The following is a 22,660-nucleotide window of genomic DNA, read 5'->3' as shown; positions in this document are numbered from 1 at the left end:
ATTAATAACTGGAATCACATTTCCCGTGATATTTCCTTTTTTTGTTGCACAGATTTTTTTTTACAGGTTAGTAAATGGAAATTGAAGAAGGAATGGGTAGGAGACAAAAAAATTTATGGGAATGCATGCAACAAAAATAGGCAGTATCACTTCATGTAAACTTCTGCTTTCTTCATGCAAAGATGCTTATAAAAACTGAGACATTAAATTTTCTAATAGCTGGATTTTACATTAGCTCAGTAACAAAAACTGTTAAACCAATTCCATGATTTTGCATGAGCAGGAGACTTGAAATTGTTCAACGATTTCCAGCATAAGTGTTCCATGGCCCAATTATGCTAATTAAATCTCTAAGAATGAAAAGATACAGGATTATTCCTTGCTTAGGTTTCTTGTTCTTTTGATGAGGGAGCAGAACAACCCGGTTTTTGGAGGAGGGCCCATCAGCATCGGGGCTTGGTTCTTGTGCATAATTTTTATCTAAGGAAAAAAAAAAGAGAAAGAGGGTAGAGTAATTTCCAGATACAACACCAATTTCTGAGAATCTCTCTTAAGGTTAATAATATCCCCTGAATTACTGAAACAACACAAGTGTAAAATGTATTTTCAGAGTTTCTATTATTTCAAAAATATTTTTAAGGAAGATAAGGTATGTATTTAAACTATATTCCAATGCTCAGGGTGACACCAAGAAATTAAATTTAATTGAAATTACATTTTAAATATCATATTACTTCTAACCTCACTTGTAATAACACCCCCAAATTCCTTGTTCATGCCACATGATTATCTAGTATAATTTATTGACCATTAGTTATGTATTATTTACTTAAGATAGGAAAGACTGCACCATTATAGTATTCAGAATCCCAGTTATAGCCCAACATCAAGATGTACCTGATATCAAGGCAAGCCTTATTTACTCTGCTAATCAGATTGTTTCTCTCTTTCAATATGAACTGCAAGGCTTAATTTCAAAACAATCATTACGGATGAAAGTCAAAAGTTAACGTGCATAAAAGGTCAGAAATGATGAACTAGCTTTCTAATTTGTTAATTAATTGGTAATAGAATAGAATCAAATATTGAAAAGCCTGCTTAAAACATTCTGAGAGACTGTTCTAAAGCTACTCTTTTTGATTTCTTTGAAATAAAACTACGAATCACCTTAAATGAGACAACCTTAAAGTAGATTATGTCTGCAATTTTCTCTAATTCAAGCCTAAATTAGAGAAGACATTTTATGAATATATGCTATGCTCAAAGCTAATTGAAAGCAATTATCAAAGTGGCATTTTGTCTGTGACTTTAAGATACATTGTAAGATAATAAATGATTCTCATTATGTAATAAAAAGGTCACATCTTGCCTTTGGGCTAGTGACGCTAAGAGTTTTTCAAAAGCAATCTGAGACATTTTCTTTAGAGAACTGCGACTAATATAAGAACCATCGCTTATTAAATATCAGTTGTCACCGGCACAGCACCCGCATCAGAGATGAGTATTTCTTTCAAAAAGAAACATTACCTCATTAAAAGCTGCAAAAATATATCTCTTAAAGTGCATAGCTGACATTTTCAAGTTAAAATGAATATCCTTCACTTGTCATTGACTAATAGCAATGAAACAAAAAAAAAGTGGATGTCACGTGGACAGGATCATTAAAATCAGCACTGGGGCTGTTGGGAAATGGAGATTTACTTCACAGTCTAGAAAGACAGAACTATGTTAAAAATCAGGATAAATGAACAACTCTTTATTTAACTCTGTTGGAATCAGGTTATTCTGGGAAGACTCAGTGTTCTTTGTACTGTAAAAATAAATTGCACCTGTAAAAGGCCACCAGGCTAAACCAGCCTCAAACTCTCTGGATATCTGATTTCATTTTATTTTATTTTTCTTATCTTATGAATTGGGGAATCAATAGCCAGATAGTTAAGATGCTAGAATGCACCTATCTATGTAGATTGAAAAAGATCTCTACCAGATTTTCTCTCCTAATAATTCACTTTTAGATTACGCCCTACCTTATGCCATTGATTTTATACTCCTCTAGAGTATAAAACCTAATACACCATCATTCACTCATTTATTCATTTCACAAAATGTATCAAGCCCCTACTATGCCTCAGACACTGTACCATGAACCTCTAATAAACAGACAAAGCACAATCTCTACCCCCAGTAAACTATAGTCAAGTAAGAAAGAGAAATTTAACAAGCATGTTCAATAGTGTTATAGATGCTGAAATACAAGGCTAAGCAGAAAGGCACTATTTTTTTTTAATGCTGAAAATAAAAATGAAACTTTTTATACAAAAATGTTAGTTTAAAATGAGTACCTGATGAGGCAGTGAACGTATATTACTTATGTCATGACCTTAGATTCAAACAGAACGTAAGTAGCTAAGGTAAAAAAATAAAGATTTCTGATTCACAGTTGCTGGGCTAAATCCTTTAGAGAGTATGATAACATTAGAGCCTTTTGGAAAACAAGATCATTATTAACATATTATTGTTGTTAAGATGTTCGGGCTTCCCTGGTGGCGCAGTGGTTGAGAGTCCGCCTGCCGATGCAGGGGACACGGGTTCGTGCCCCGGTCCGGGAGGATCCCACATGCCGCTGAGCGGCTGGGCCCGTGAGCCATGGCCGCTGAGCCTGCGCGTCCGGAGCCTGTGCTCCGCAACGGGAGAGGCCTCAACAGTGAGAGGCCCGCGTACCGCAAAAAAAAAAAAAAAAAAAAAGATGTTGGAAGAAATATATCATTCTAGTCACAAAAGATTAGCATCAATTTATGACAAAGCATAGCCAAAATACCGCAACTTATTGTGTATGAGATTTTGTTTGCCCTTTGTATTTTTAAAGTTATTTGGATTTTGTTTGATCATAGCTATCTTTTTATTAACAATCCCTTTTAAAAGAAACCACATGTTGTTATTCCTTTGAAAAATAGCACAGTATCTCATTCAGTGCTCCTGACACAGTGGGACCCTTAATCCATACTACCGACTAATTTGAATTCTAGGTTATAGTTTCAAAGCAGGATAATGGTCCTATTTTTAAAATTATCTGTAATCTATTTTCTTGGTTGTTTAAGCACTCCCATGGTCAAGGTACACAACTCTTTCTTTAATTTAACATTATTTCCATACAAAATGCAATCTACATCTTTCTGTCTGTTATTCATAAAAATGAGAAACAATTGGCTGTTTTCCTCTTAGGGGAGATTACATGGAGGAAACTCGCACTCATGAGATGTCTAGTATGTATCCAGGCTCTTTGCATATATTATGTCATCAGATAATTATAGGTCTTTGTATATTTGAGCAGAGCAAAAACTACTCCATTAAGGATGAGAAAAATTCCAGTCCAGGTGAACTGTTGGTACTGTAGTCACAGAAAGTCCAGGTGAGGTTTCAGAAAGCTGTAGAGACTTAAGTGTAATTTAGGTTCAGATGGCCCGTGTTGGGGGAACCTGGTTAAGGGTGCCTCACCAGGCATGGGATAATGACTCAGATGCCTGTTTCAACTCCACATCCTTATACTTTTATTACTACTTTTTTTGAGAACCTGTTATCTACAAGAAAAACAATACGGAGTATGGAGCAGATTTTATCCCCCGAAGATTTTATTATATTAAGCCTCAGCAATCTGAAAACATGAACCAAACATTAGGTTCTCTTTGAGTGTTTCCATTTTTTTTAAGAGTCAGGTAGTTACTTCTTAGTTGTTTCTCAATACATCAAATATTTATGGAGCACCAGCTATGGGCAAGGCAGTTTGCAAGACTGTTTAGTTTGGAATAGAACCTGAGATTATAATTGAGAGGTAATTGTGGACACTCATAAGCAATGGTGATGGGGATCCTAGGAGCTGGAATGGCTGTACGAAGGTCAAAGAGCATTGCTAAAAATGCAAGATAGATATTGTCAGAATTAGAATGATGTTCTATTAAGAACTCTTCATTTCTACTTATCATCTATTCCTTTGGAAAACAACAGCAGCAAAAGTCTCATGACTCTTTCTACTTCTATCTTCCTACTTCAAATTGGACACATCTAAAAATATAAACAGAAAAAAATTGATTTCAGTTTCAGTTTTATAATTATTCAATATGAAATAAAAATTCACACATAGAAACCAGATGAAGGATTATAAGGCACAGTTTTCTTGTTTCTATGACATTGTCAGGGTTGCATGGTGTGAGAGACAGCTCCACCTCATAACTGTAATATGACCAATAATAACAAGAATAAAAATAACAAGATTTGGCTTTTACTGTGTGCTGAGTATTATGCTAAGTGCTTTACACACATTAGTCACAGGCTACCTGTTTCATCCAGCTCTTTGAGTTGCTCTTGACAAAAGTCTACTCCCATAAAAGTAATATTATCGAAGAACATAGAATTGAAAAATGATGTCCTAAAAGGGAAAGAAGAGAGGTTTATATCTTACAGTACACGGTGAACAGTGTCTAGTCCCACTAGACTTTTGTGTTCTCTCTGAAGACTTTTAGTCTAACTAAAATTGAGGAAGACTAGAAGGTCTTCCTGAACTCATTCTCCAAGCAGTATTTGGTCCAGCTCATTGCTATTTTCTTTCCTAGCTCCCTGTCTCTCAGCATCAACTATTCCTAATACTCTCCATTGTGAAGAGTAGTTATTTTTCTTCCTCATGTGATAGAAACACCCTACTTAACACCCAGTCCCTGAATGACACATCTACCGAAGCAAGTGCTTATCAAAGCATCCTGATAAGATCGGAATAAAGGTGGATCTATTCTATCTTTAAGGAATTCTCATACCTAATATCAAAAGAATATTTTTTTCATAATTTTTTTTTCTATATTATCTAATTTTACCCTCTCAACAACCCTGGGAGGTAGGTGCCAACACCCTTATTTTACAATACAGGACAGAAACTTAGGTTCTGTAACTTGCACTACACCACTCAAGTTGGTAAGTGCAAGAGCTGGGTTTTGAAAGCTGACTCTCAAATCTCCCAAGCACTCCTTGTTAATTCCCACCTCTGCACTTTTGTGTCAATTAGTGCTTTGGAGAACCTTCCCTCAAACTTTGACCCCTGTCCTGCCCAGCTCAAATAACATATTATTTTGAAATTTCAAAGCACAGTGAGATAAAGAAGATTCTAAGTGCCCTCTGAGAGGAAAAACAGGTCACTTACAGAAAAATAAAAATCAGCATGGCGTTAAGCTTCTCAAAAACATGAGTGGTAGAAGAAAATGGAGAAAAACCTTCAAACCCCAGAAGAAAAGTTAATTTTATCTTAGAATTCTATACTTAGTCAATGGATTGATTAAATGCAAGGGTACAATGAAGATACTTTCATTCATAAAAGGATCTAGAGAGTTTACCATTTACATGTCCTTTGAAACATTTTTGAGTGTGTTCTCCAGCAGAACAGATGCGTGAGCCAAGAAAGATTAAAAAAACAGAGGGTCACATTGACAACACCAAATGCTGGTGAGGATGTGGAGCAACAGGAACTCCCATACATAGGTGCTGGGAATGCAAAATGGCACAGCCACTTTGGAAGACAGTATGGAGGTTTCTTACAAAACTAAATATACTCTTATCATATGATCCAGTGTTTGCACTCTTGGGATTTAACCAAAAAAGTTGAAAACATATGTCTGTACAAAAACCTGTACACAGATGTCTGCAGCAGCTTTTTTCATAACTGCCAAAAATTGGAAGCAACCAAGAGGCCCTTCAGTAGGTGAATGGATATATAAACTGTGGTATATCCAGACAAAGGAATATTATTCAGTGCTAAAAAGAAATGACCTATCAAGCCATGAAAAGACATGGAGTAAACTTAAATGCATATTATTAAGTGAAAGACATCAATGTGAGAAGGCTACATCCTGTATGATTCCAATTATATGACATTCTAGAGAAGGGAAAACTACGAGGACAGTAAAAAGATAAGTGGTTGCCAGGGTTTATGGAGGAGAGTGATGAATAGATGAAGCACAGAGGATTTTTAGGGCAGTGAAAATATTCTTTAGGATGTTATAATGATGGATACAAGACATTATACATTTGTCCAAGCCCATAGAATGAACAACACCAAGAGTGAACCCTAGTGAAAACTATGGACTTTGGATGATTATGATGTGTCAATGTAGGTTCATTGATTATATCAAAGATACCATTTCAGTGGGGAATTCTGCTAGTGGGGAGGCTATGTGTGTCGGGTGGTGGGAGGTATATGGGAAACTCTGTACCTTCGTCTCAATTTTATGGCGAACCTAAAAGTGCTGTAAAAATTAAGTTTATTAAAAACAAGAATAACAACAAAAAGAGTATCCAACTGAGACCCAGGATGAGAGATCTGCAAGAAACCTAGCAAGAAACCTGCAGGGAAGGGCTTCTGCCATATAAAGAAGGGAGTGGGGATAATAGATTAATTGATACCATGTAGTTTTAAAAAAATGAGAATTATTATAATGATGACTTTACAAAGAAAAAAGAGATTATAAAAGCTTTATAGGAAAGAAAATGTAATTGTGTGACAGTACTTGGTTCTACAGTTGACAACATTTTCATAATCTCAATCATTACATGTTTTATATTGATTTAAATAAAATTTTTCTTCAGAAGCAGAACAGCATACTGGTTAAAAATCAGACTGCCAGGGTCCACCACTTCCTATCTGGAGACTTTGGGCAGATGACTATAATTCATTTCCCTCATCAATACTGTAGAGACTTTGGGCTTCCCTGATGGCACAGTGGTTAAGAATCCGCCTGCCAATGCAGGGGACAGGGGTTCAAGCCCTGGCCCGGGAAGATCCCACATGCCATGGAGCAACTAAGCCCGTGTGCCACAACTTCTGAGCCTGTGCTCTAGAGCCCATGAGCCACAAATACTGAGCCCACGTGCCACAACTACTGAAGCCTGCGTGCCTACAGCCTATGCTCTGCAACAAGAGAAGCCACTAAAATGAGAAGTTCATGCACCACAATGAAGAGTAGCCCCCGCTCACCACAACTAAAGCCCACGTGCAGCAGCAAAGACCCGATGCAGCCAAAAATAAATACATAAAATAAAGTTCCATTAAAAAAATACTATAGAGACTTTAATATAGTGTCCATTTCATTGGTTTCTTGTAAGTACTAAATGAATCAATGTGCACAAAATGCTTAGAATGTTACCTGGCACATAAAAATCACTCAGTACATATTAACTATTAGTAAGAGTTAAATGGAGTAATGTAAGAGTATTAAAAACCACTTTCTATAGCATAAATTAAGTAGAATATACCTAAAACTATTAAGTCAAAAAAATTACAGCAAAGCAGATTGTTTACAGACATACAGTAAACAATCAGAAGAGACAGCCAAAGAATCAAAGAGTGGACCTGGTAACACAGAAATGATGGGAGAGAAGCTAGCCATTTTTCTTGGAACACTATACATTCTGGTTTTTTTAATGTGCACATATTATTTTGATACGAATGTTAAAAAAATTAACAATGAGGGGACCTTCAAGATGGCAAAGGAGTAAGACGTGGAGATCACCATCCTCCCCACAAATACATCAAAAATACATCTACATGTAGAACAACTCCTACAGAACACCTACTAAATGCTGGCAGAAGACCTCAGACTTCCCAAAAGGCAAGAAAATACCCACATACCTGGGTAGGGCAAAAGAAAAAAGAAAAAACAGAGACAAAAGAATAGGGATGGGACCTGAACCTCTGGGAGGGAGCTGTGAAGGAGGAAAAATTTCCACACACTAGGAAGCCCCTTCACCGGTGGAGACTGGGGGAAGCTGTGGAGCCATGGAGGACAACGCAGCAACAGGGGTGCAGAGGGCAAAGCTGAGATATTTCTGCACAGAGGATCAGTGCCGACCAGCACTCACCAGCCTGAGATGCTTGTCTGCTCACCCACCAGGGCAGGTGGGGGCTTGGAGCTGAGGCTCAGGCTTCGGAGGTCAGATCCTAGGAAGAGGACTGGGGTTGGCTGCGTGAACACAGACTAAAGGGGGCTAGTGCGCCACAGCTAGCTGGGAGGGAATCCAGGAAAATGTCTGGAACTGCCTAAGAGGCAAGAGACCATTGTTCAGGGGTGCATGAGGAGAGGGGATTCAGAGCACTGCCTAAACAAGCTTCACAGACAGGCACGAGCTGCAGCTATCAGCTCGGACCCCAGAGATGGGCATGAAACGCTAACGCTGCTACTGCAGCCACCAAGAAGCCTGTGTGCAAGCACAGGTCACTATCCACACCACCTCCCACCCCGGGAGCCTCTGCAGCCTGCCACTGCCTGGGTCCCATGATCCAGGGACAACATCCCCGGGAGAACACAGGGCACACCTGAGGCTGTTGCAACGTCACACCGGCCTCTGCCACCACAGGCTGGCCTTGCATTCCAATTATGACTACCGTACCCTTCCCTCCCACTGGTCTGAATGACCAAGAGCCCCCTAATCAGCCGCTGCTTTAACCCCCTCCTGTCTGGGTGGGGAACAGATGCCTAAGGGTGACATACATGCAGAGGTGGGGCCAAAACCAAAGTTGAACCCCAGGAGCTGTGCGAACAAAGAAGAGAAAGGGAAATCTCTCCCAGCAGCCTCAGGAGCAGTGGATTAAACCCCTACAATCAACTTGATGTACCCTGCATCTGTGGAATACCTGAATAGACAACGAATCATCTCAAAATTGTGGCGGTGGACTGTGGGAGCAACTGTAGACTTGGGGTTTGCTGTCTGCGACTGACTTATTTCTGATTTTTATGTTTATCTTAGTTTAGTGTTTAGCACTTGTTATCATTGCTGGATTTCTTTATTGGTTTTGTGGCTCTCTTTTTTTAAATTATTATTATTTTCTATTAAAATTTTTTTTCCCTTTTTAAAGTTAATTTTTTTTTCTTTCTTTTGCTCTCCCTTTTCTTCTGAGCTGTGTGGCTGACAGGGTCTTGGTGCTCCGGCTTGCTGTCAGGCCAGAGCCTCTGATGTGGGAGAGCCAAGTTCAGGACACTGGACCACCAGAGAACTCCCATCCCCATGTAATATCAATCTGTGAGAGCTCTCCCAGAGAGCTCTGTCTCAGCGCTAATACCCAGCTCCACCCAACAGCCAGAAAACTCCAGTGCTGGACACCCCATACCAAACAACTAGCAAGACAGGAACACAACCGCACCCATTAGCAAAGAGGCTGACTAAAATCATAATAACTTCACAGAAACCCCTAACACACCACCTGACGTGGTCCTGCCCACCAGAAAGATAAGATCCAGCCCCACCCACCAGAGCACAGGCACCAGTCCCCTCCACCAGGAAGCCTACACAACCCACTGAACCAACCTCACCCACAAGGGGCAGACACCAAAAACAACAGGAACTACGAACATGCAGCCTGAGAAAAGGGACCCCAAACACAGTAAGTTAAACAAAATGAGAAGACAGAGAAATATGCAGCAGATGAAGGAGCAAGGTAAAAACCCACCAGATCAAACAAATGAAGAGGAAATAGGCAGTCTACCTGAAAAAGAACTCAGAGTAATGATAGTAAAGATGATCCATAATCTTGGAAATAAAATGGAGAAAATACAAGAAACATTTAACAAGGACCTAGAAGAACTAAAGAGCAAACAAACAATGATGAAGAACACAATAAATGAAATTAAGTATTCTCTAGAAGGAATCAATAGCAGAATAACTGAGGCAGAAGAACGGATAAGTGACCTGGAAGGTAAAATACTGGAAATAACTACCTCAGAGCAGAATAAAGAAAAAAGAATGAAAAGAATTGAGGACAGTCTCAGAGACTTCTGGGACAAAATTAAATGCACCAACATTTGAATAATAGGAGTCCCAGAAGAAGGAGAGAGAAAGAAAGGGTCTGAGAAAATATTTGAAGAGCTTTAAGTTGAAAATTTCCCTAACATGGGAAAGGAAACAGTCAATCAAGACCAGGAAGTGCAGAGTCCCATACAGGATAAATCCAAGGGGAAACACGCCAAGACACATATGAATCAAACTATCAAAAATTAAATACACAGAAAAAATATTAAAAGCACCAAAGGAGAAGCAGCAAATAACACAGAAGGGAATCCCCATAACAGCTGACCTTTCAGCAGAAACTCTGCAAGCCAGAAGGGAGTGGCAGAACATATTTAAAGTAATAAAATGGAAAAACCTACAACAAACATTACTCTATCCAGCAAGGATCTCATTCAGATTCAATGGAGAAATTAAAACCTTTACAGACAAGCAAAAGTTAAGAGAACTCAGCACCACCAAACCAACATCACAATAAACACTAAAGGAACTTCTCTAGGAAGGAAACACAAGAGAAGGAAAAGACCTACTATAACAATCCCAAACAGTAAAGAAAATGGTAATAGGAACATAAACATCATAATTACCTTAAATGTAAATGGATTAAATGCTCCAACCAAAGGACACAGACTGGTTGAATAGATACAAAAACAAGACCTGTCTATATGCTGTCTACAAGAGACACACTTCAGACCTAGAGACACACACAGATTGAATGTGAGGGGATGGAAAAACAGAGACCATGCAAATGGAAATCAAAAGAAAGCTAAAGTAGCAATTCTCATATCAGATAAAACAGACTTTAAAATAAAGATTATTACAAGAGACAAAGAAGGACACTACATAGTGATCAAGGGATCAATCCAAGAAAAAAAGAGAAGAATTGTAAATATTTATGCACCCAACATAGGAGAACCTCAATATATAAGGCAAATGCTAACAGCCATAATAGGGGAAATTGACAGTAACACAATCATAATAGGGGACCTTAACACCCCACTTTCACCAATGGACAGATCCTCCAATATGAAAATAAATAAGGAAAAACAAGCTTTAAATGACACAATAGACCAGATAGATCTAATAGATATTTATAGAACATTCCATCCAAAAACAACAGAATACACATTCTTCTCAAGTGCTCATTGAACATTCTCCAGGATAGACCATATCTTCGGTCACAAATCAAGCCTTGGTATATTTAAGAAAACTGAAATCATATCAAGTATCTTTTCTGAGCACAACACTATGAGACTAGATATCAATTACAGGAAAAAAATCTGTAAAAAATGCAAACACATGGAGGTCAAACAATACGCTACTAAATAACCAAGAGATCACTGAAGAAATCAAAGAGGAATTCAAAAAATACCTAGAAACAAATGACAATGAAAACACGATGACCCAAAACCTATGGAATGCAGCAAAAGCACTTCTAAGAGGGAAGTTTATAGCAATACAATCCTACCTCAAGAAACAAGAAAACTCTCAAATAAACAACCTAACCTTACACCTAAAACAATTGGAGCAAAAAGAACAAAAAAAATCCCAAAGTTAGCAGAAGAAAAGAATTATAAAGATCAGATCAGAAATAAATGAAAAAGAAATGAAGGAAACGATAGCAAAGATCAATAAAACTAAAAGCTGGTTCCTTGAGAAGATAAACAAAACTGAAAAACCAGTAGCCAGACTCACCAAGAAAAAAAGGGAGAAGACTCAAGTTAACAGAATTAGAAATGAAAAAGGATAAGTAACAACTGACACTGCAGAAATACAGAGGATCATGAGAGATTACTACAAGCAACTATATGCCAATAAAATGGACAACCTGGAAGAAATGGATAAATTCTTAGAAAAGCACAACCTTCCTGGTTCTTCCTGTACCAGGAAGAAGTAGAAAATATAAACAGACCAATCACAAGCACTGAAATTGAAACTGTGCTTAAAAATATTCCAACAAACAAAAGCCCAGGACAAGATGGCTGCACAGGTGAATCCTATCAAACATTTAGAGAAGAGCTAGCACCTATCCTTCTCAAACTCTTACAAAAGAAAGCAGAGGGAAAACCACTTTTAAACTTATCCTTCAGGCCACCCTCACCCTGATACCAAAACCAGACAAAGATGTCACAAAAAAAGAAAACTACAGGCCAATATCACTGATGAACATAGATGCAAAAATCCTCAACAAAATACTAGGAAACAGAATCCAACAGCACATTAAAAGGATCATACACCATGATCAAGTGGGGTTTATCCCAGGAATGCAAGAATTATTCAATATATGCAAATCAATCAATGTGATACACCATATTAAAAAAATGAAGGATAAAAACCATATAACAGGGCTTCCCTGGTGGCGCAGTGGTTGAGAGTCTGCCTGCCGATGCAGGGGACACGGGTTCGTGCCCTGGTCTGGGAAGATCCCACATGCCGTGGAGCGGCTGGGCCCGTGAGCCATGGCCGCTGAGCCTGTGCGTCTGGAGCCTGTGCTCCGCAACGGGAGAGGCCACAACAGTGAGAGGCCCGCGTACCGCAAAACAAAAACAAAAACAAAAAAAACCCATATAACAATCTCAATAGATGCAGAAAAAGCTTTTGACAAAATTCAACATCCACTTATGATAAAAACTCTCCAGAAAGTAGGCTGAGAGGGAACCTACCTTCACATAATAAAGGCCATATATGACAAACCCACAGCCAACATCGTTCTCTATGGTGAAAAACTGAAACCATTTCCACTAAGATCAGGAACAAGACAAGGTTTCCCACTCTCACTGCTATTATTCAACATCGTTTTGGAAGTTTTAGGCACAGCAATCAGAGAAGAAAAAGAAATAAAAGGAATCCCAATCGGAAAAGAAGAAGTAAAACTGTCAGTTTGCAGATGACATGATACTATACATAGAGAATCCTAAAGATGTTACCAGGAAACTACTAGAACTAATCAATGAATGTGGTTGAGTAGCAGGATACAAAATTAATGTACAGAAATTTCTTGCATTCCTATACACTAATTATGAAAAATCTGAAAGAGAAATTAAGGAAACACTCCCATTTACCAATGCAATGAAAAGAATAAAATACGTAGGAATAAACCTACCAAAGGAGACAGAAGACCTGTATGCAGAAAACTATAAGACACTGATGAAAGAAATTAAAGATGATACAAATAGATGGAGAGATATACCATGTTCTTGGATTGGAAGAATCAATATTTTGAAAATGACAATACTACCCAAAGCAATCTACGGATTCAATGCAATCCCTGTCAAACTACCAATGGCATTCTTCACAGAACTAGGACAAAAAATTTCACAGTTTGTATGGAAACACAAAAGACCCCAAATAGTGACAGCAATCTGGAGAAAAAAAAAATGGAGCTGGAGGAATCAGTCTCCATGACTTCAGACTATACTACAAAGCTACAATAATCAAGACAGTATGGTACTGGCACAAAAACAGAAATATAGATCAATGGAACAGGATAGAAAGTCCAGAGATAAACCCAAGCACATATGGTCAACTTATTTTTGATAAAGGAGGCAACAGTATACAATGGAGAAAAGACAGCCTCTTCAGTAAGTGGTGCTGGGAAAACTGGACAGCTACATGTAAAAGAATGAAATTCGAACACTTCCTAACACCATACACAAACATAAACTCAAAATGGATTAAAGACCTAAATCTAAGGCCAGACACTATAAAACTCTTAGTGGAAAACATAGGTAGAAAACTCTATGACATAAATCATAGCAAGATCCTTTTTGACCCATCTCTTAGAGAAATGGAAATAAAAACAAAAATAAACAAATAGGACCTAATGAAACTTAAAAGCTTTTGACCAGCAAAGGAAGACAACACTCAGAATGGGAGAAAACATTTGCAAACGAAGCAATGGACAAAGGATAATCTCCAAAGTATACAAGCAGCTCATGCAGCTCAATATCAAAAAAACAGGCAACCCAATCCAAAAATGGGCAGAAGACCTAAATAGACATTTCTCCAAAGAAGATATACAGATTACCAAGAAACACATGAAAGGATGCTCTCAGCATCACTAATCATTAGCTCAATCATCAAAACTACAATGAGGTATCACCTCACACAGGTAAGAATGGCGATCATCAAAAAAATCTACAGGGCTTCCCTGGTGGCGCAGTGGTTGGGAGTCTGCCTGCCGATGCAGGGGACACGGGTTCGTGCCCCGGTCTGGGAAGATCCCGCATGCCACGGAGCGGCTGGGCCCGTGAGCCGTGGCCGCTGAGCCTGCGCGTCTGGAGCCTGTGCTCCGCAACGGGAGAGGCCACAACAGTGAGAGGCCCGCGTACGGCAAAAAAAACAAAAACAAACAAACAAAAAAGGCTGGAGAGGGTGTGGAGAAAAGGGAACATTCTTGCACTGTTGGTGGGAATGTAAATTGATACAGCCACTATGGAGAACAGTATGGATGTTCCTTAAAAAACTAAAAATAGAACTACCATATGACCCAGCAATCCCACTACTGGGCATATACCATGAGAAAACCATAATTCAAAAAGAGTCATGTACCACAATGTTCACTGCAGCTCTATTTACAATAGCCAGGACACGGAAGCAACCTAAGTGTCCATCGACAGATGAATGGATAAAGAAGATGTGGCACATATATACAATGGAATATTACTCAGCCATAAAAAGACATGAAATTGAGTTATTTGTAGTGAGGTGGATGGACCTAGACTGTGTTATGCAGAGTGAAGTAAGTCAGAAAGAGAAAAAGAATTACCATATGCTAACACATATATATGGAATCTAAAAAAAAATGGTTCTCATGAACCTAGGGGCAGGACAGGAATAAAGACGCAGATGTACAGAATGGACCTGAGGATACGGGGAGGGGGAAAGGTAAACTGGGACAAAGTGAGAGAGTAGCACTGACATATATACACTACGAAATGTAAAACAGATATCAGTGGGAAGCAGCCGCATAGCACAGGAAGATCAGCTCACTGCTTTGTGACCACCTACAGGGGTGGGATAGGGAGGGTGGGAGGAAGTCACAAGAGGGAGGGGATATGGGGATATGTGTATACATACAGCTGATTCACTTTGTTATACAGCAGAAACTAACACAGCATTGTAATGTAAAGCAATTACACTCCAATAAAGATGTTAAAAATAAAATTAAAAAATTGAGAAGAAAAAATAGAGCCACAGACAAAAAAAAAAAAAAAAATTAACAACAGCAAAAGCAAAAATCCCTCTGCAGTGAACTGTCTTCCTCTCTAATGCTTTGGTTCTCCTAATGTGGTTCACAAACCAGGAACACTGACTTCACTGTTAGAAATGCAGACTCCCAGTCCCACCCAAGACCTGAATCAGATTCTGCTTTGTAACAAGATCCCTAGGTGATACACATGCATGCTTAAATTTGGGAAGCCCTGGTCTATTTGTCATTTACTTCTCTTTCTAAGGGGTAAGACCCATCAGAATCTGACTGACTGACTAAACGAATGACCAGCACCTTCTAATACTCACCCCCCAAACATATGGCTGAAAGCTAATATCAATGGAACCAAATAACCTAATTTAACGCAAGTTTAATTAGCCTTATTGTTAATCTACTAGGTACTAGCTTATTTCAGCTTAGTGCTGGCGATTCCAAGTTGAACAGATACTTTTAAAAACATAACTGAGGTGCGCATAGTCAAATGATGGTAACATATGCAGTGGTAGGATGTAACACGCATTGTGCTATGGAGATATTCTCAGAATGCAATGCGAGCACAAAACAATGCCACTTAGATCATGGGGGAAGGAGTGGACATAATTAAACTCAGTCTTAGCAGCATCACTCTGGAAGTGTAGCTTAGGGTCTGTGTGCCATAACAGAGACAAGGAGATCAGATGGGAGGTGAATAAAATAATCTAGAAAGAAGTAAAATGGATTTTACTTGCAGCAGTGGCAATGGGGATGGAATACAGGGCAGATTTGAGAGATAGCAAGGAGGTACAATCTGCAGGACATGATGGATGTGTGGAGTATTGGAAAAGAGAAAGATTCTAGCATGACTTTCATGCTTTTAGCTTTGTTTGCTATGTGTGTGCGGTGGTGGTTTTTTATAGAAAGAGATGTATTTTTGGCAGGAGTGAGAACCAGGAAGTTAGTGAACTCTGTTGAGTGTGACATTCTAAAGGAGCTGCTTAGTGTCTTTGGGATATGAAAGTCTGGTGTTCAGAAGGGAGAACAGGTCTCGAGACAGATTTGGGTGTAACAAACCTATAAATAACATCATCCATTGAAAAGAGATTACTAAAGGACAAATGTGTATCAAATGCGAATATCAGACATTAGACTGCATAACGGGGGAACATGGACATATAATAGTGAAGCAGGAGTGAGATACTATGAAAGAATATGCGGACAAGTAGCCAGGGAGGTAGGAGGGAAAAAAAAGGAAAGAAGTTCCATCACAAAAACATTTCCAATCAATCTTCAGAGAGGCCTATTCTTCTTCTATTAATGAGGGTGAGACCTTCAAATTACATGTATCTAGGCTAGGCATGCCTCCATTTGTCACAACCATTTGCATATAAGTGATGTAAGCTACTAAACTGTTTATATTAATTCTAAATCTAGAAATCATATTTGAGAGTTATATACTATAGGATGTTTATGCAATTTAGGGGTTGGCAAGCATTTTCTGTAAAGGTCTATATGGTAAATATTTTAGGCTTTGTGGTCTATACGGTCTCTGCCACTGTAGCACAAAAGTATCCACAGACTAAATGTAAAAAAATGGATGTGACTGTGTTCCAGTAAAACTTTATGTATGGAAACTAAAATTTGAATTTCATGTAATTTTAACATTATGAACTATTATTATTCTTTTGATTTTTTTCAACCATTTAAAAATGCAAAAATATATTCTTAAGTCTTTGACTATGCAAAAACAGGTAGCTGTGCAGATCTGGCCCAAAGACCATTACCTGCTGACCCCTGATGCAATTACAGTCAAATACTGAAAATTGCATCTAGAATTATGAGGCATAAGGTGGAAGGAAGCAATTTTAATTTAAAATTATGACTTAATTGGTCAATAGCTAAAAGATGAATAAAAGTGGAAATAGTGTCAAATGGCCTGTCTTTGCTATACTGAGTGCCACCATTCAGAATTCATTCTGTGAAAGTTCTGAATTAGAACATATACTAGCTTTCCCAATTTTGGTAACATATCAACTGATCAAATTTGGCTTAAATGTTTAATCTCTTTATTGCTTTGCACCAGGGTGGGCTTAATAATACCGTGTTTCTTAGAAAGTACATCAGCAGGTAGCATTTTCCTTTTTAAATATTCTCCCCGTAACTAGCCAAAATCTTCTTTCCCTGATTCACCTCTTTAAGAGTTTATTATCACTGGATTTATTCAGCTACCTTAAAAATGAATGGGGTTTTCAGAGCAAAATAAATGCCATAAAATATCTGTAGGGAAAGCTTAATTTAGCAATTACCTGGAACATTAAAAGTTACCTAGCTTGATTCTGGAGTACTACTGTCTCTTTCCAATAATGGAAACCATTTTGAATGCATGCATGTAGCTGAGCCATATGACAGCAGGAATAAAGAGCACGCTAAAATTTTCAGGTCCATAACTGCCAAAAAGCAAAGCAATGAAACAGAACAATTTTCTAAAATCCCTGTGCCAGCTTCTTTATGATTCCAGCCATTATTTTCTGGAATGATAGTAATTTCCAAGTTTAATGTCAAAGTCTTTGATCTAACATCAGATTCAAAGAACTCATTGTGAAGATTTATAATAAAATCTCTAACAAATGGGTTTGAGAGGTTTACTTGCTGATTAAATTCACAGGAATTTTAAATAGGTATGGTAATAAGAAGTGAGAAACTTTCTCCTGAAAGTGATGGGCTATGTGGCCACATTGCACGGGAAATATTCACACCTGGATTTGAAATCTCTTTTAAGATATAAATTTGGTTCTCCTTTTATTTTATGGTTGTAAGTTGGTTACCAGGGAAGGTCAATGACATTTTTTAAAATGTTTTTATAATTTTCATGTCTTTACAGAAAAATTATACCCACGACTTTAACACAGTAACTATTTTTCTTTTCCTAGGGTCTCTCCAAATATTTTGTCTCGTGGGAAAAAAGAAACAAAAACTTTAAAAAAGAACAAAACAATACAAAAAATTCTCCTCTTTGACTATAACTAGAGAATATTAGCAATATATTCACAACTTGTGATTCTACTTCTTCATAATATTTCATATATCCTTTTTTACATGTTTTTTTCACATAGCATTGGGGTTAAGATTATGGATTCAGGACATGAGGCAAGGGTTTGAGTGCCAGCTTGGCCACTGGCCAAAGGATCTAACATTTTTGAGCCTCAGTCTCTATTTACTAAATGAGGATAATGATACACCTACTTCAAAAGACCACCACAAGTACCAAAAGAGGCTATGCCTGTCATTTATATGCTTAATAACCGTTACCTATTATTTTTAACATAATTATGTTTAGTCCAATGGAAAATACATTTTGCTAACCTCTCTCCCATCTGAGACAACAAGGCTTTTGGGATTCCTTGGGTGACACTGAGAGATGATATTTATGGCCATCTGCCTTCTCTCTGAGGAGGCCAGAAGCACCTGGTAGGATTTCAGTCACATGCCAGGCTCCAGGTCTACCAAAGGAAAGACTAGAAAAAAATCCATGTCAGGCATTTACTAACCCACAGAAAGTATGGGTGTTTTAAACCAAGGGAGACCAAAGGCCCATACTGACAAAAATGTGAGGAGAAACTTCTTAAATGACCCAATTTCTACTCTCAGCTATATCCTTCATTATTTGGAGCATCACAGCATTGACCGAAAGACTTTCTCATCAACGTTAAACTATTTCATGGTAATCTAGTCAACATGTTGACATGTTACTCATAAAAAATTGCAATCCCATAATGCAATGATAATTGATATTCCTAATAATGTGCCTAAGATATTGATTAGGGAGCATAATTATTTGAATTAAATTGGAGTAGAGAGGACATAGCCTGATTAATTTCCAAAGTCTCCTATTTCAGATAATTGTTCCATCATTTATTCAGTTGTTCAAGCCAGAAATATGGATCATCCCTGGCATCTTCCTTTTACCTCCTATAACCAATCTATTACAAAGTCTGATCAATTTTATCCCTCAAATATTTTCTGTATCTCTTGACTTTTTTTTTTGGTCTATCACCACCATTCTAAGGCCTGAACAATTGCAGAAATCTCCTAACTGGTTGTCTTCCCTACCAATCTATTCCCCACCTACAATGATCTTATCACCATGCAAATCTGATCACATCACCTTCCTGCTTAAACTCTCTTTAGTTCCACTTGACTCTTAAACTAAAGCTAAAAATTCTTCCTGTATGATTGAAGGTCCTGCAGCTCAGATTCCCATGGAATCACCTGCCTCAGCCCACACCTCCCTTCCTTCTGTTCCACAGCCATCATGTCATCTTTCAAATCCTTGTCAACATCATGCTGCCTCCCACCCATGTTGTTCCCTCTGCATTGAACACTCTTCCTTCTGTTATGCCTAGTCATATGCTTCTCAACCCGTAGTTCTCAGGTCTATTTTGAGTTTCTTTGAAAGCCTTCTTGGATCTCCTCTGACAAGGTCAGATCTCTCTACTGTACCTTCTCTTATTACCATAGTTCCATAGTGTCACAGTTCACAGTACCATGAACCTTTCATTCACGGACCTTACATCTTTCTTGAAGCTTTATATTTGTGTGATTCTTTGAGTAATGAATACCTGAAAAGAGTTCAGAGATCATGTCTTTGTTTTGTTTTCTCTCCATTGTAACACTCTAGGACAAAATTCAGCAGGTTTATAAAGAAGAAATTCAGTAAGAATTTGCTGAAGGAATGAAGAAATCAATCACTGATATGCCTGACTTGGATTAAACAGTTGTACTCTTTTCTTAATTTTTATTTACTGATTTCAAAATCACATTTAATAGTAAATATCTGTTTTGTTTACCCCATGAAATTGTGACAAGATTAAGCAATGTATAGGCATACCTCCTTTTATTGCACTTCACTTTATTGTGCTTTGCAGATATTGCTTTTTTTTTTTTCTCTCTACAAATTGAAAGCTTGTGGCAACCCTCTATCAAGCAAGTCTGTGCACACCATTTTTCCAACAGCGTTCATTCACTTCATGTACCTCTGTCACATTTTGGCAATTGTCACAATGTTTCAAGCTTTTTCATTATTATTCTATTTGTTGTGGTGATCTGTGCTCAGTTACCTCTGATGTTACTATTGTAATTGTTTTGGGGCAACATGAACTGTGCCCATATAAGATAGCAAACTTAATAGATAATTTTGTGTGTTTTAACTGTTCCAACGACTGGCCATTCCCCCATCTCTCTCCTGCTCCTCGGGCCTCCCTATCCCCTAAGACACAACAATATTGAAATTTGGCCTTAATGACCCTACAATGGCCTCTAAATGTTCAAATGAAAGGAAGACTCACATATCTTTCACTTAGAAATGATTAAGCTTAATGAGGAAGGCATGTCAAAAGCTGAGACAAGCGAAAAGCTAGGCCTCTTGTGCAAAACAGGCGAGTTGTGAATGTAGCAAAAAAGTTCTTGAAGGAAACCAAAAGTGTCACTCCAGTTAACACATGAATGATAAGAAAGCAAAACAGCCTCATTGTTGAGATGGAGAAAGTTTTAGCGGTCTGACAGAAGACAATCAGCCACAACATTCCCTTAAGCCAAAGCCTGATCCAGAGCAAGGCCCTAACTCTCATTTCTATGGAGGCTGAGAGAGGTGAGGAAGCTGCAGGAGAAAAGTCTGAAGCTAGCAGAGGTTGGTTCATGAGGTTTAGGGAAAGAAGCCACCTCCATTACAAAAAAGTACAAGGTGAAGCAGCAAATGCTGATGTAGAAGCTGCAGCAAATTATCCAGAAGATCTAGCTAAGATAGTTAATGAAGGTAGCAATACTAAACAACAAATTTTCAATGTAGACAAAACAGCCTTACACTGGAAGATGCCATCTAGGGCTTTTATAGCTGTAGAGGAGAAGTGAACGCCTGGCTTCAAAGTTTCAAAGGACAGGCTGACTGTCTCTTGTTAGGGGCTAATGCAGCTGGTGACTTTAAGTTGAAGCCCACGCTCATTTACCATTCTGAAAATGTTAGGCCCCTTAAAAAATATGCTAAATCTACTCTGCTTGTGTTCTCTAAATGCAACAACAAAGCCTGGATGACAGCACATCTGTTTATAACATGGTTTGCTGAATAGTTTTAAGCCCAGTGTTGAGACCTCATGTTCAGAAAAAAAGGTTCCCTTCAAAATATTACTGCTCATCGACAATGTACCTGGGTATCCAAGGGCTCTGATGGAGATGTACAATGAGACTACTGTTGTTTTCATGCCTGCAAACACAATATCCATTCTGCAGTCTATAGATCGAGAAGTAATTTTGACCTTCAAGTCTTATTATTTAAGAAACACATTTTGTAAGGTTATACCTGCCATAGATAGTGGTTCCTCTGATGGATCTGGGCAAAGTAAACTGAAAACCTTCTGGGAAGGATTTGCCATTCTAGATGCCATTAAGAACATACCTGATTGATGGGAAGAGGTCAAAATATCAACATTGATAGGAGTTTGGAAGAAGTTGATCCAACCTTCTTATATGACTTTGAGGGGTTCGAGACTTCAGTGGAGGAAGTAACTATAGATGTGGTGAAAATAGCAAGAGAACTAGAAGAACTAGAACTAGAAATGGAGCCTGAAGATGTGACTGAATTGCTACAATCTCATGATAAAGCTTTCACAGATGAGGAGTTGCTTCTTAAGGATGAGCAAAGAAAATGGTTTCTTGAGATGGAATCTATTCCTGGTGAAGATTCTGTGAAGACTGTTGAAATGACAACAAAGGGCTTAGAATATTACATGAATTTAGTTGATAAAGCAGTGGCAGGGGTTTGAGAGGACTGACCCCAGTTTTGAAACAAGTTCTCTTGTAGGTAAAATGCTATCAAACAGTATCGATGCCACAGAGAAACTGACTGTGAAAGGAAGAGTCCATCGATGCAGCAAACTTCATTGCTGTCTTATTTTAAGAAATTGCCAAAACCTCCACAACCTTCAGCAACCACCACCCTGATCAGTCAGCAGCCATCAACATCCAGGCAAGACCCTCCTCCAGCAAAAAGATTATGACTTACTGAAGGATCAAATGATAGTTAGCATTTTTTAACAAGAAAGTATTTTTAAATTTAGGTTTGTACATTCTATTTTAGAAACAGTTCTATTGTACACTTAACAGACTACAGTATACTATAAACATAACTTATAGGCACTGGGAAACCAAAAAAATTCATGTGACTTGATTTACTGCAATATTTGCTCTATTGTAGTGGTCTGGAACTGAACCTGCAACATCTCTGAGGTATATCTGTAATATGTTAAAATCCTCTCATTTTTTTAAAGTCTTCTCAAATAAGACATGTGCAACTGTGTTCTGACTATTCAAGAAAATAAAAACAATAAATTATTAAATTCTTTTCAGTGTATTTTTGTTAAGTTTTTTCATTCAAATCCTTGTTTGAAATTGGTAACCCATCCTGGGAATATCTCTATGAAACACTGTGCTCTGTTAGTGGATAAGAAAGCTTACTCTTTAAAACTTTCAAAAATACAGTATGTTGCCTTTTGAGGAAAAGCTTAGAATATGTTAGCCATATTTTCTAATTATAATACACAAAATCAGAAGAAATGAAGAGCTAGATAAGGTCTTCCACAAGGCAGATTGTGGGAGAAGAGTCAG

At 38.1% G+C, this 22,660-nt stretch overlaps 1 protein-coding gene across 6 annotated transcripts in view; it reads right to left on the bottom strand.

Annotated features, from left to right (window-relative positions):
* Positions 1-372: 372 nt before the first annotated feature.
* Positions 373-22,660, bottom strand: part of DGKB (diacylglycerol kinase beta) — a gene marked incomplete at both ends in the record, with an annotated part of 651,556 nt that continues 629,268 nt past the window's right edge. For all 6 annotated transcript variants that reach the window (XM_079711689.1, XM_079711690.1, XM_079711693.1 and 3 more), the window contains one exon: positions 373-480. In XM_079711689.1, the coding sequence (XP_079567815.1) occupies positions 373-480 (108 nt within the window). The remainder of the gene's footprint in view (positions 481-22,660) is intronic.

Source organism: Hyperoodon ampullatus (genome assembly GCF_949752795.1).
Source record: "Hyperoodon ampullatus genome assembly, chromosome: 9".
Classification (NCBI taxonomy): Eukaryota; Metazoa; Chordata; class Mammalia; order Artiodactyla; family Ziphiidae; genus Hyperoodon; species Hyperoodon ampullatus.
The sequence above is the reverse complement of the archived record's forward strand: the minus strand, read 5'-3'. Positions and strand labels throughout refer to the sequence as shown.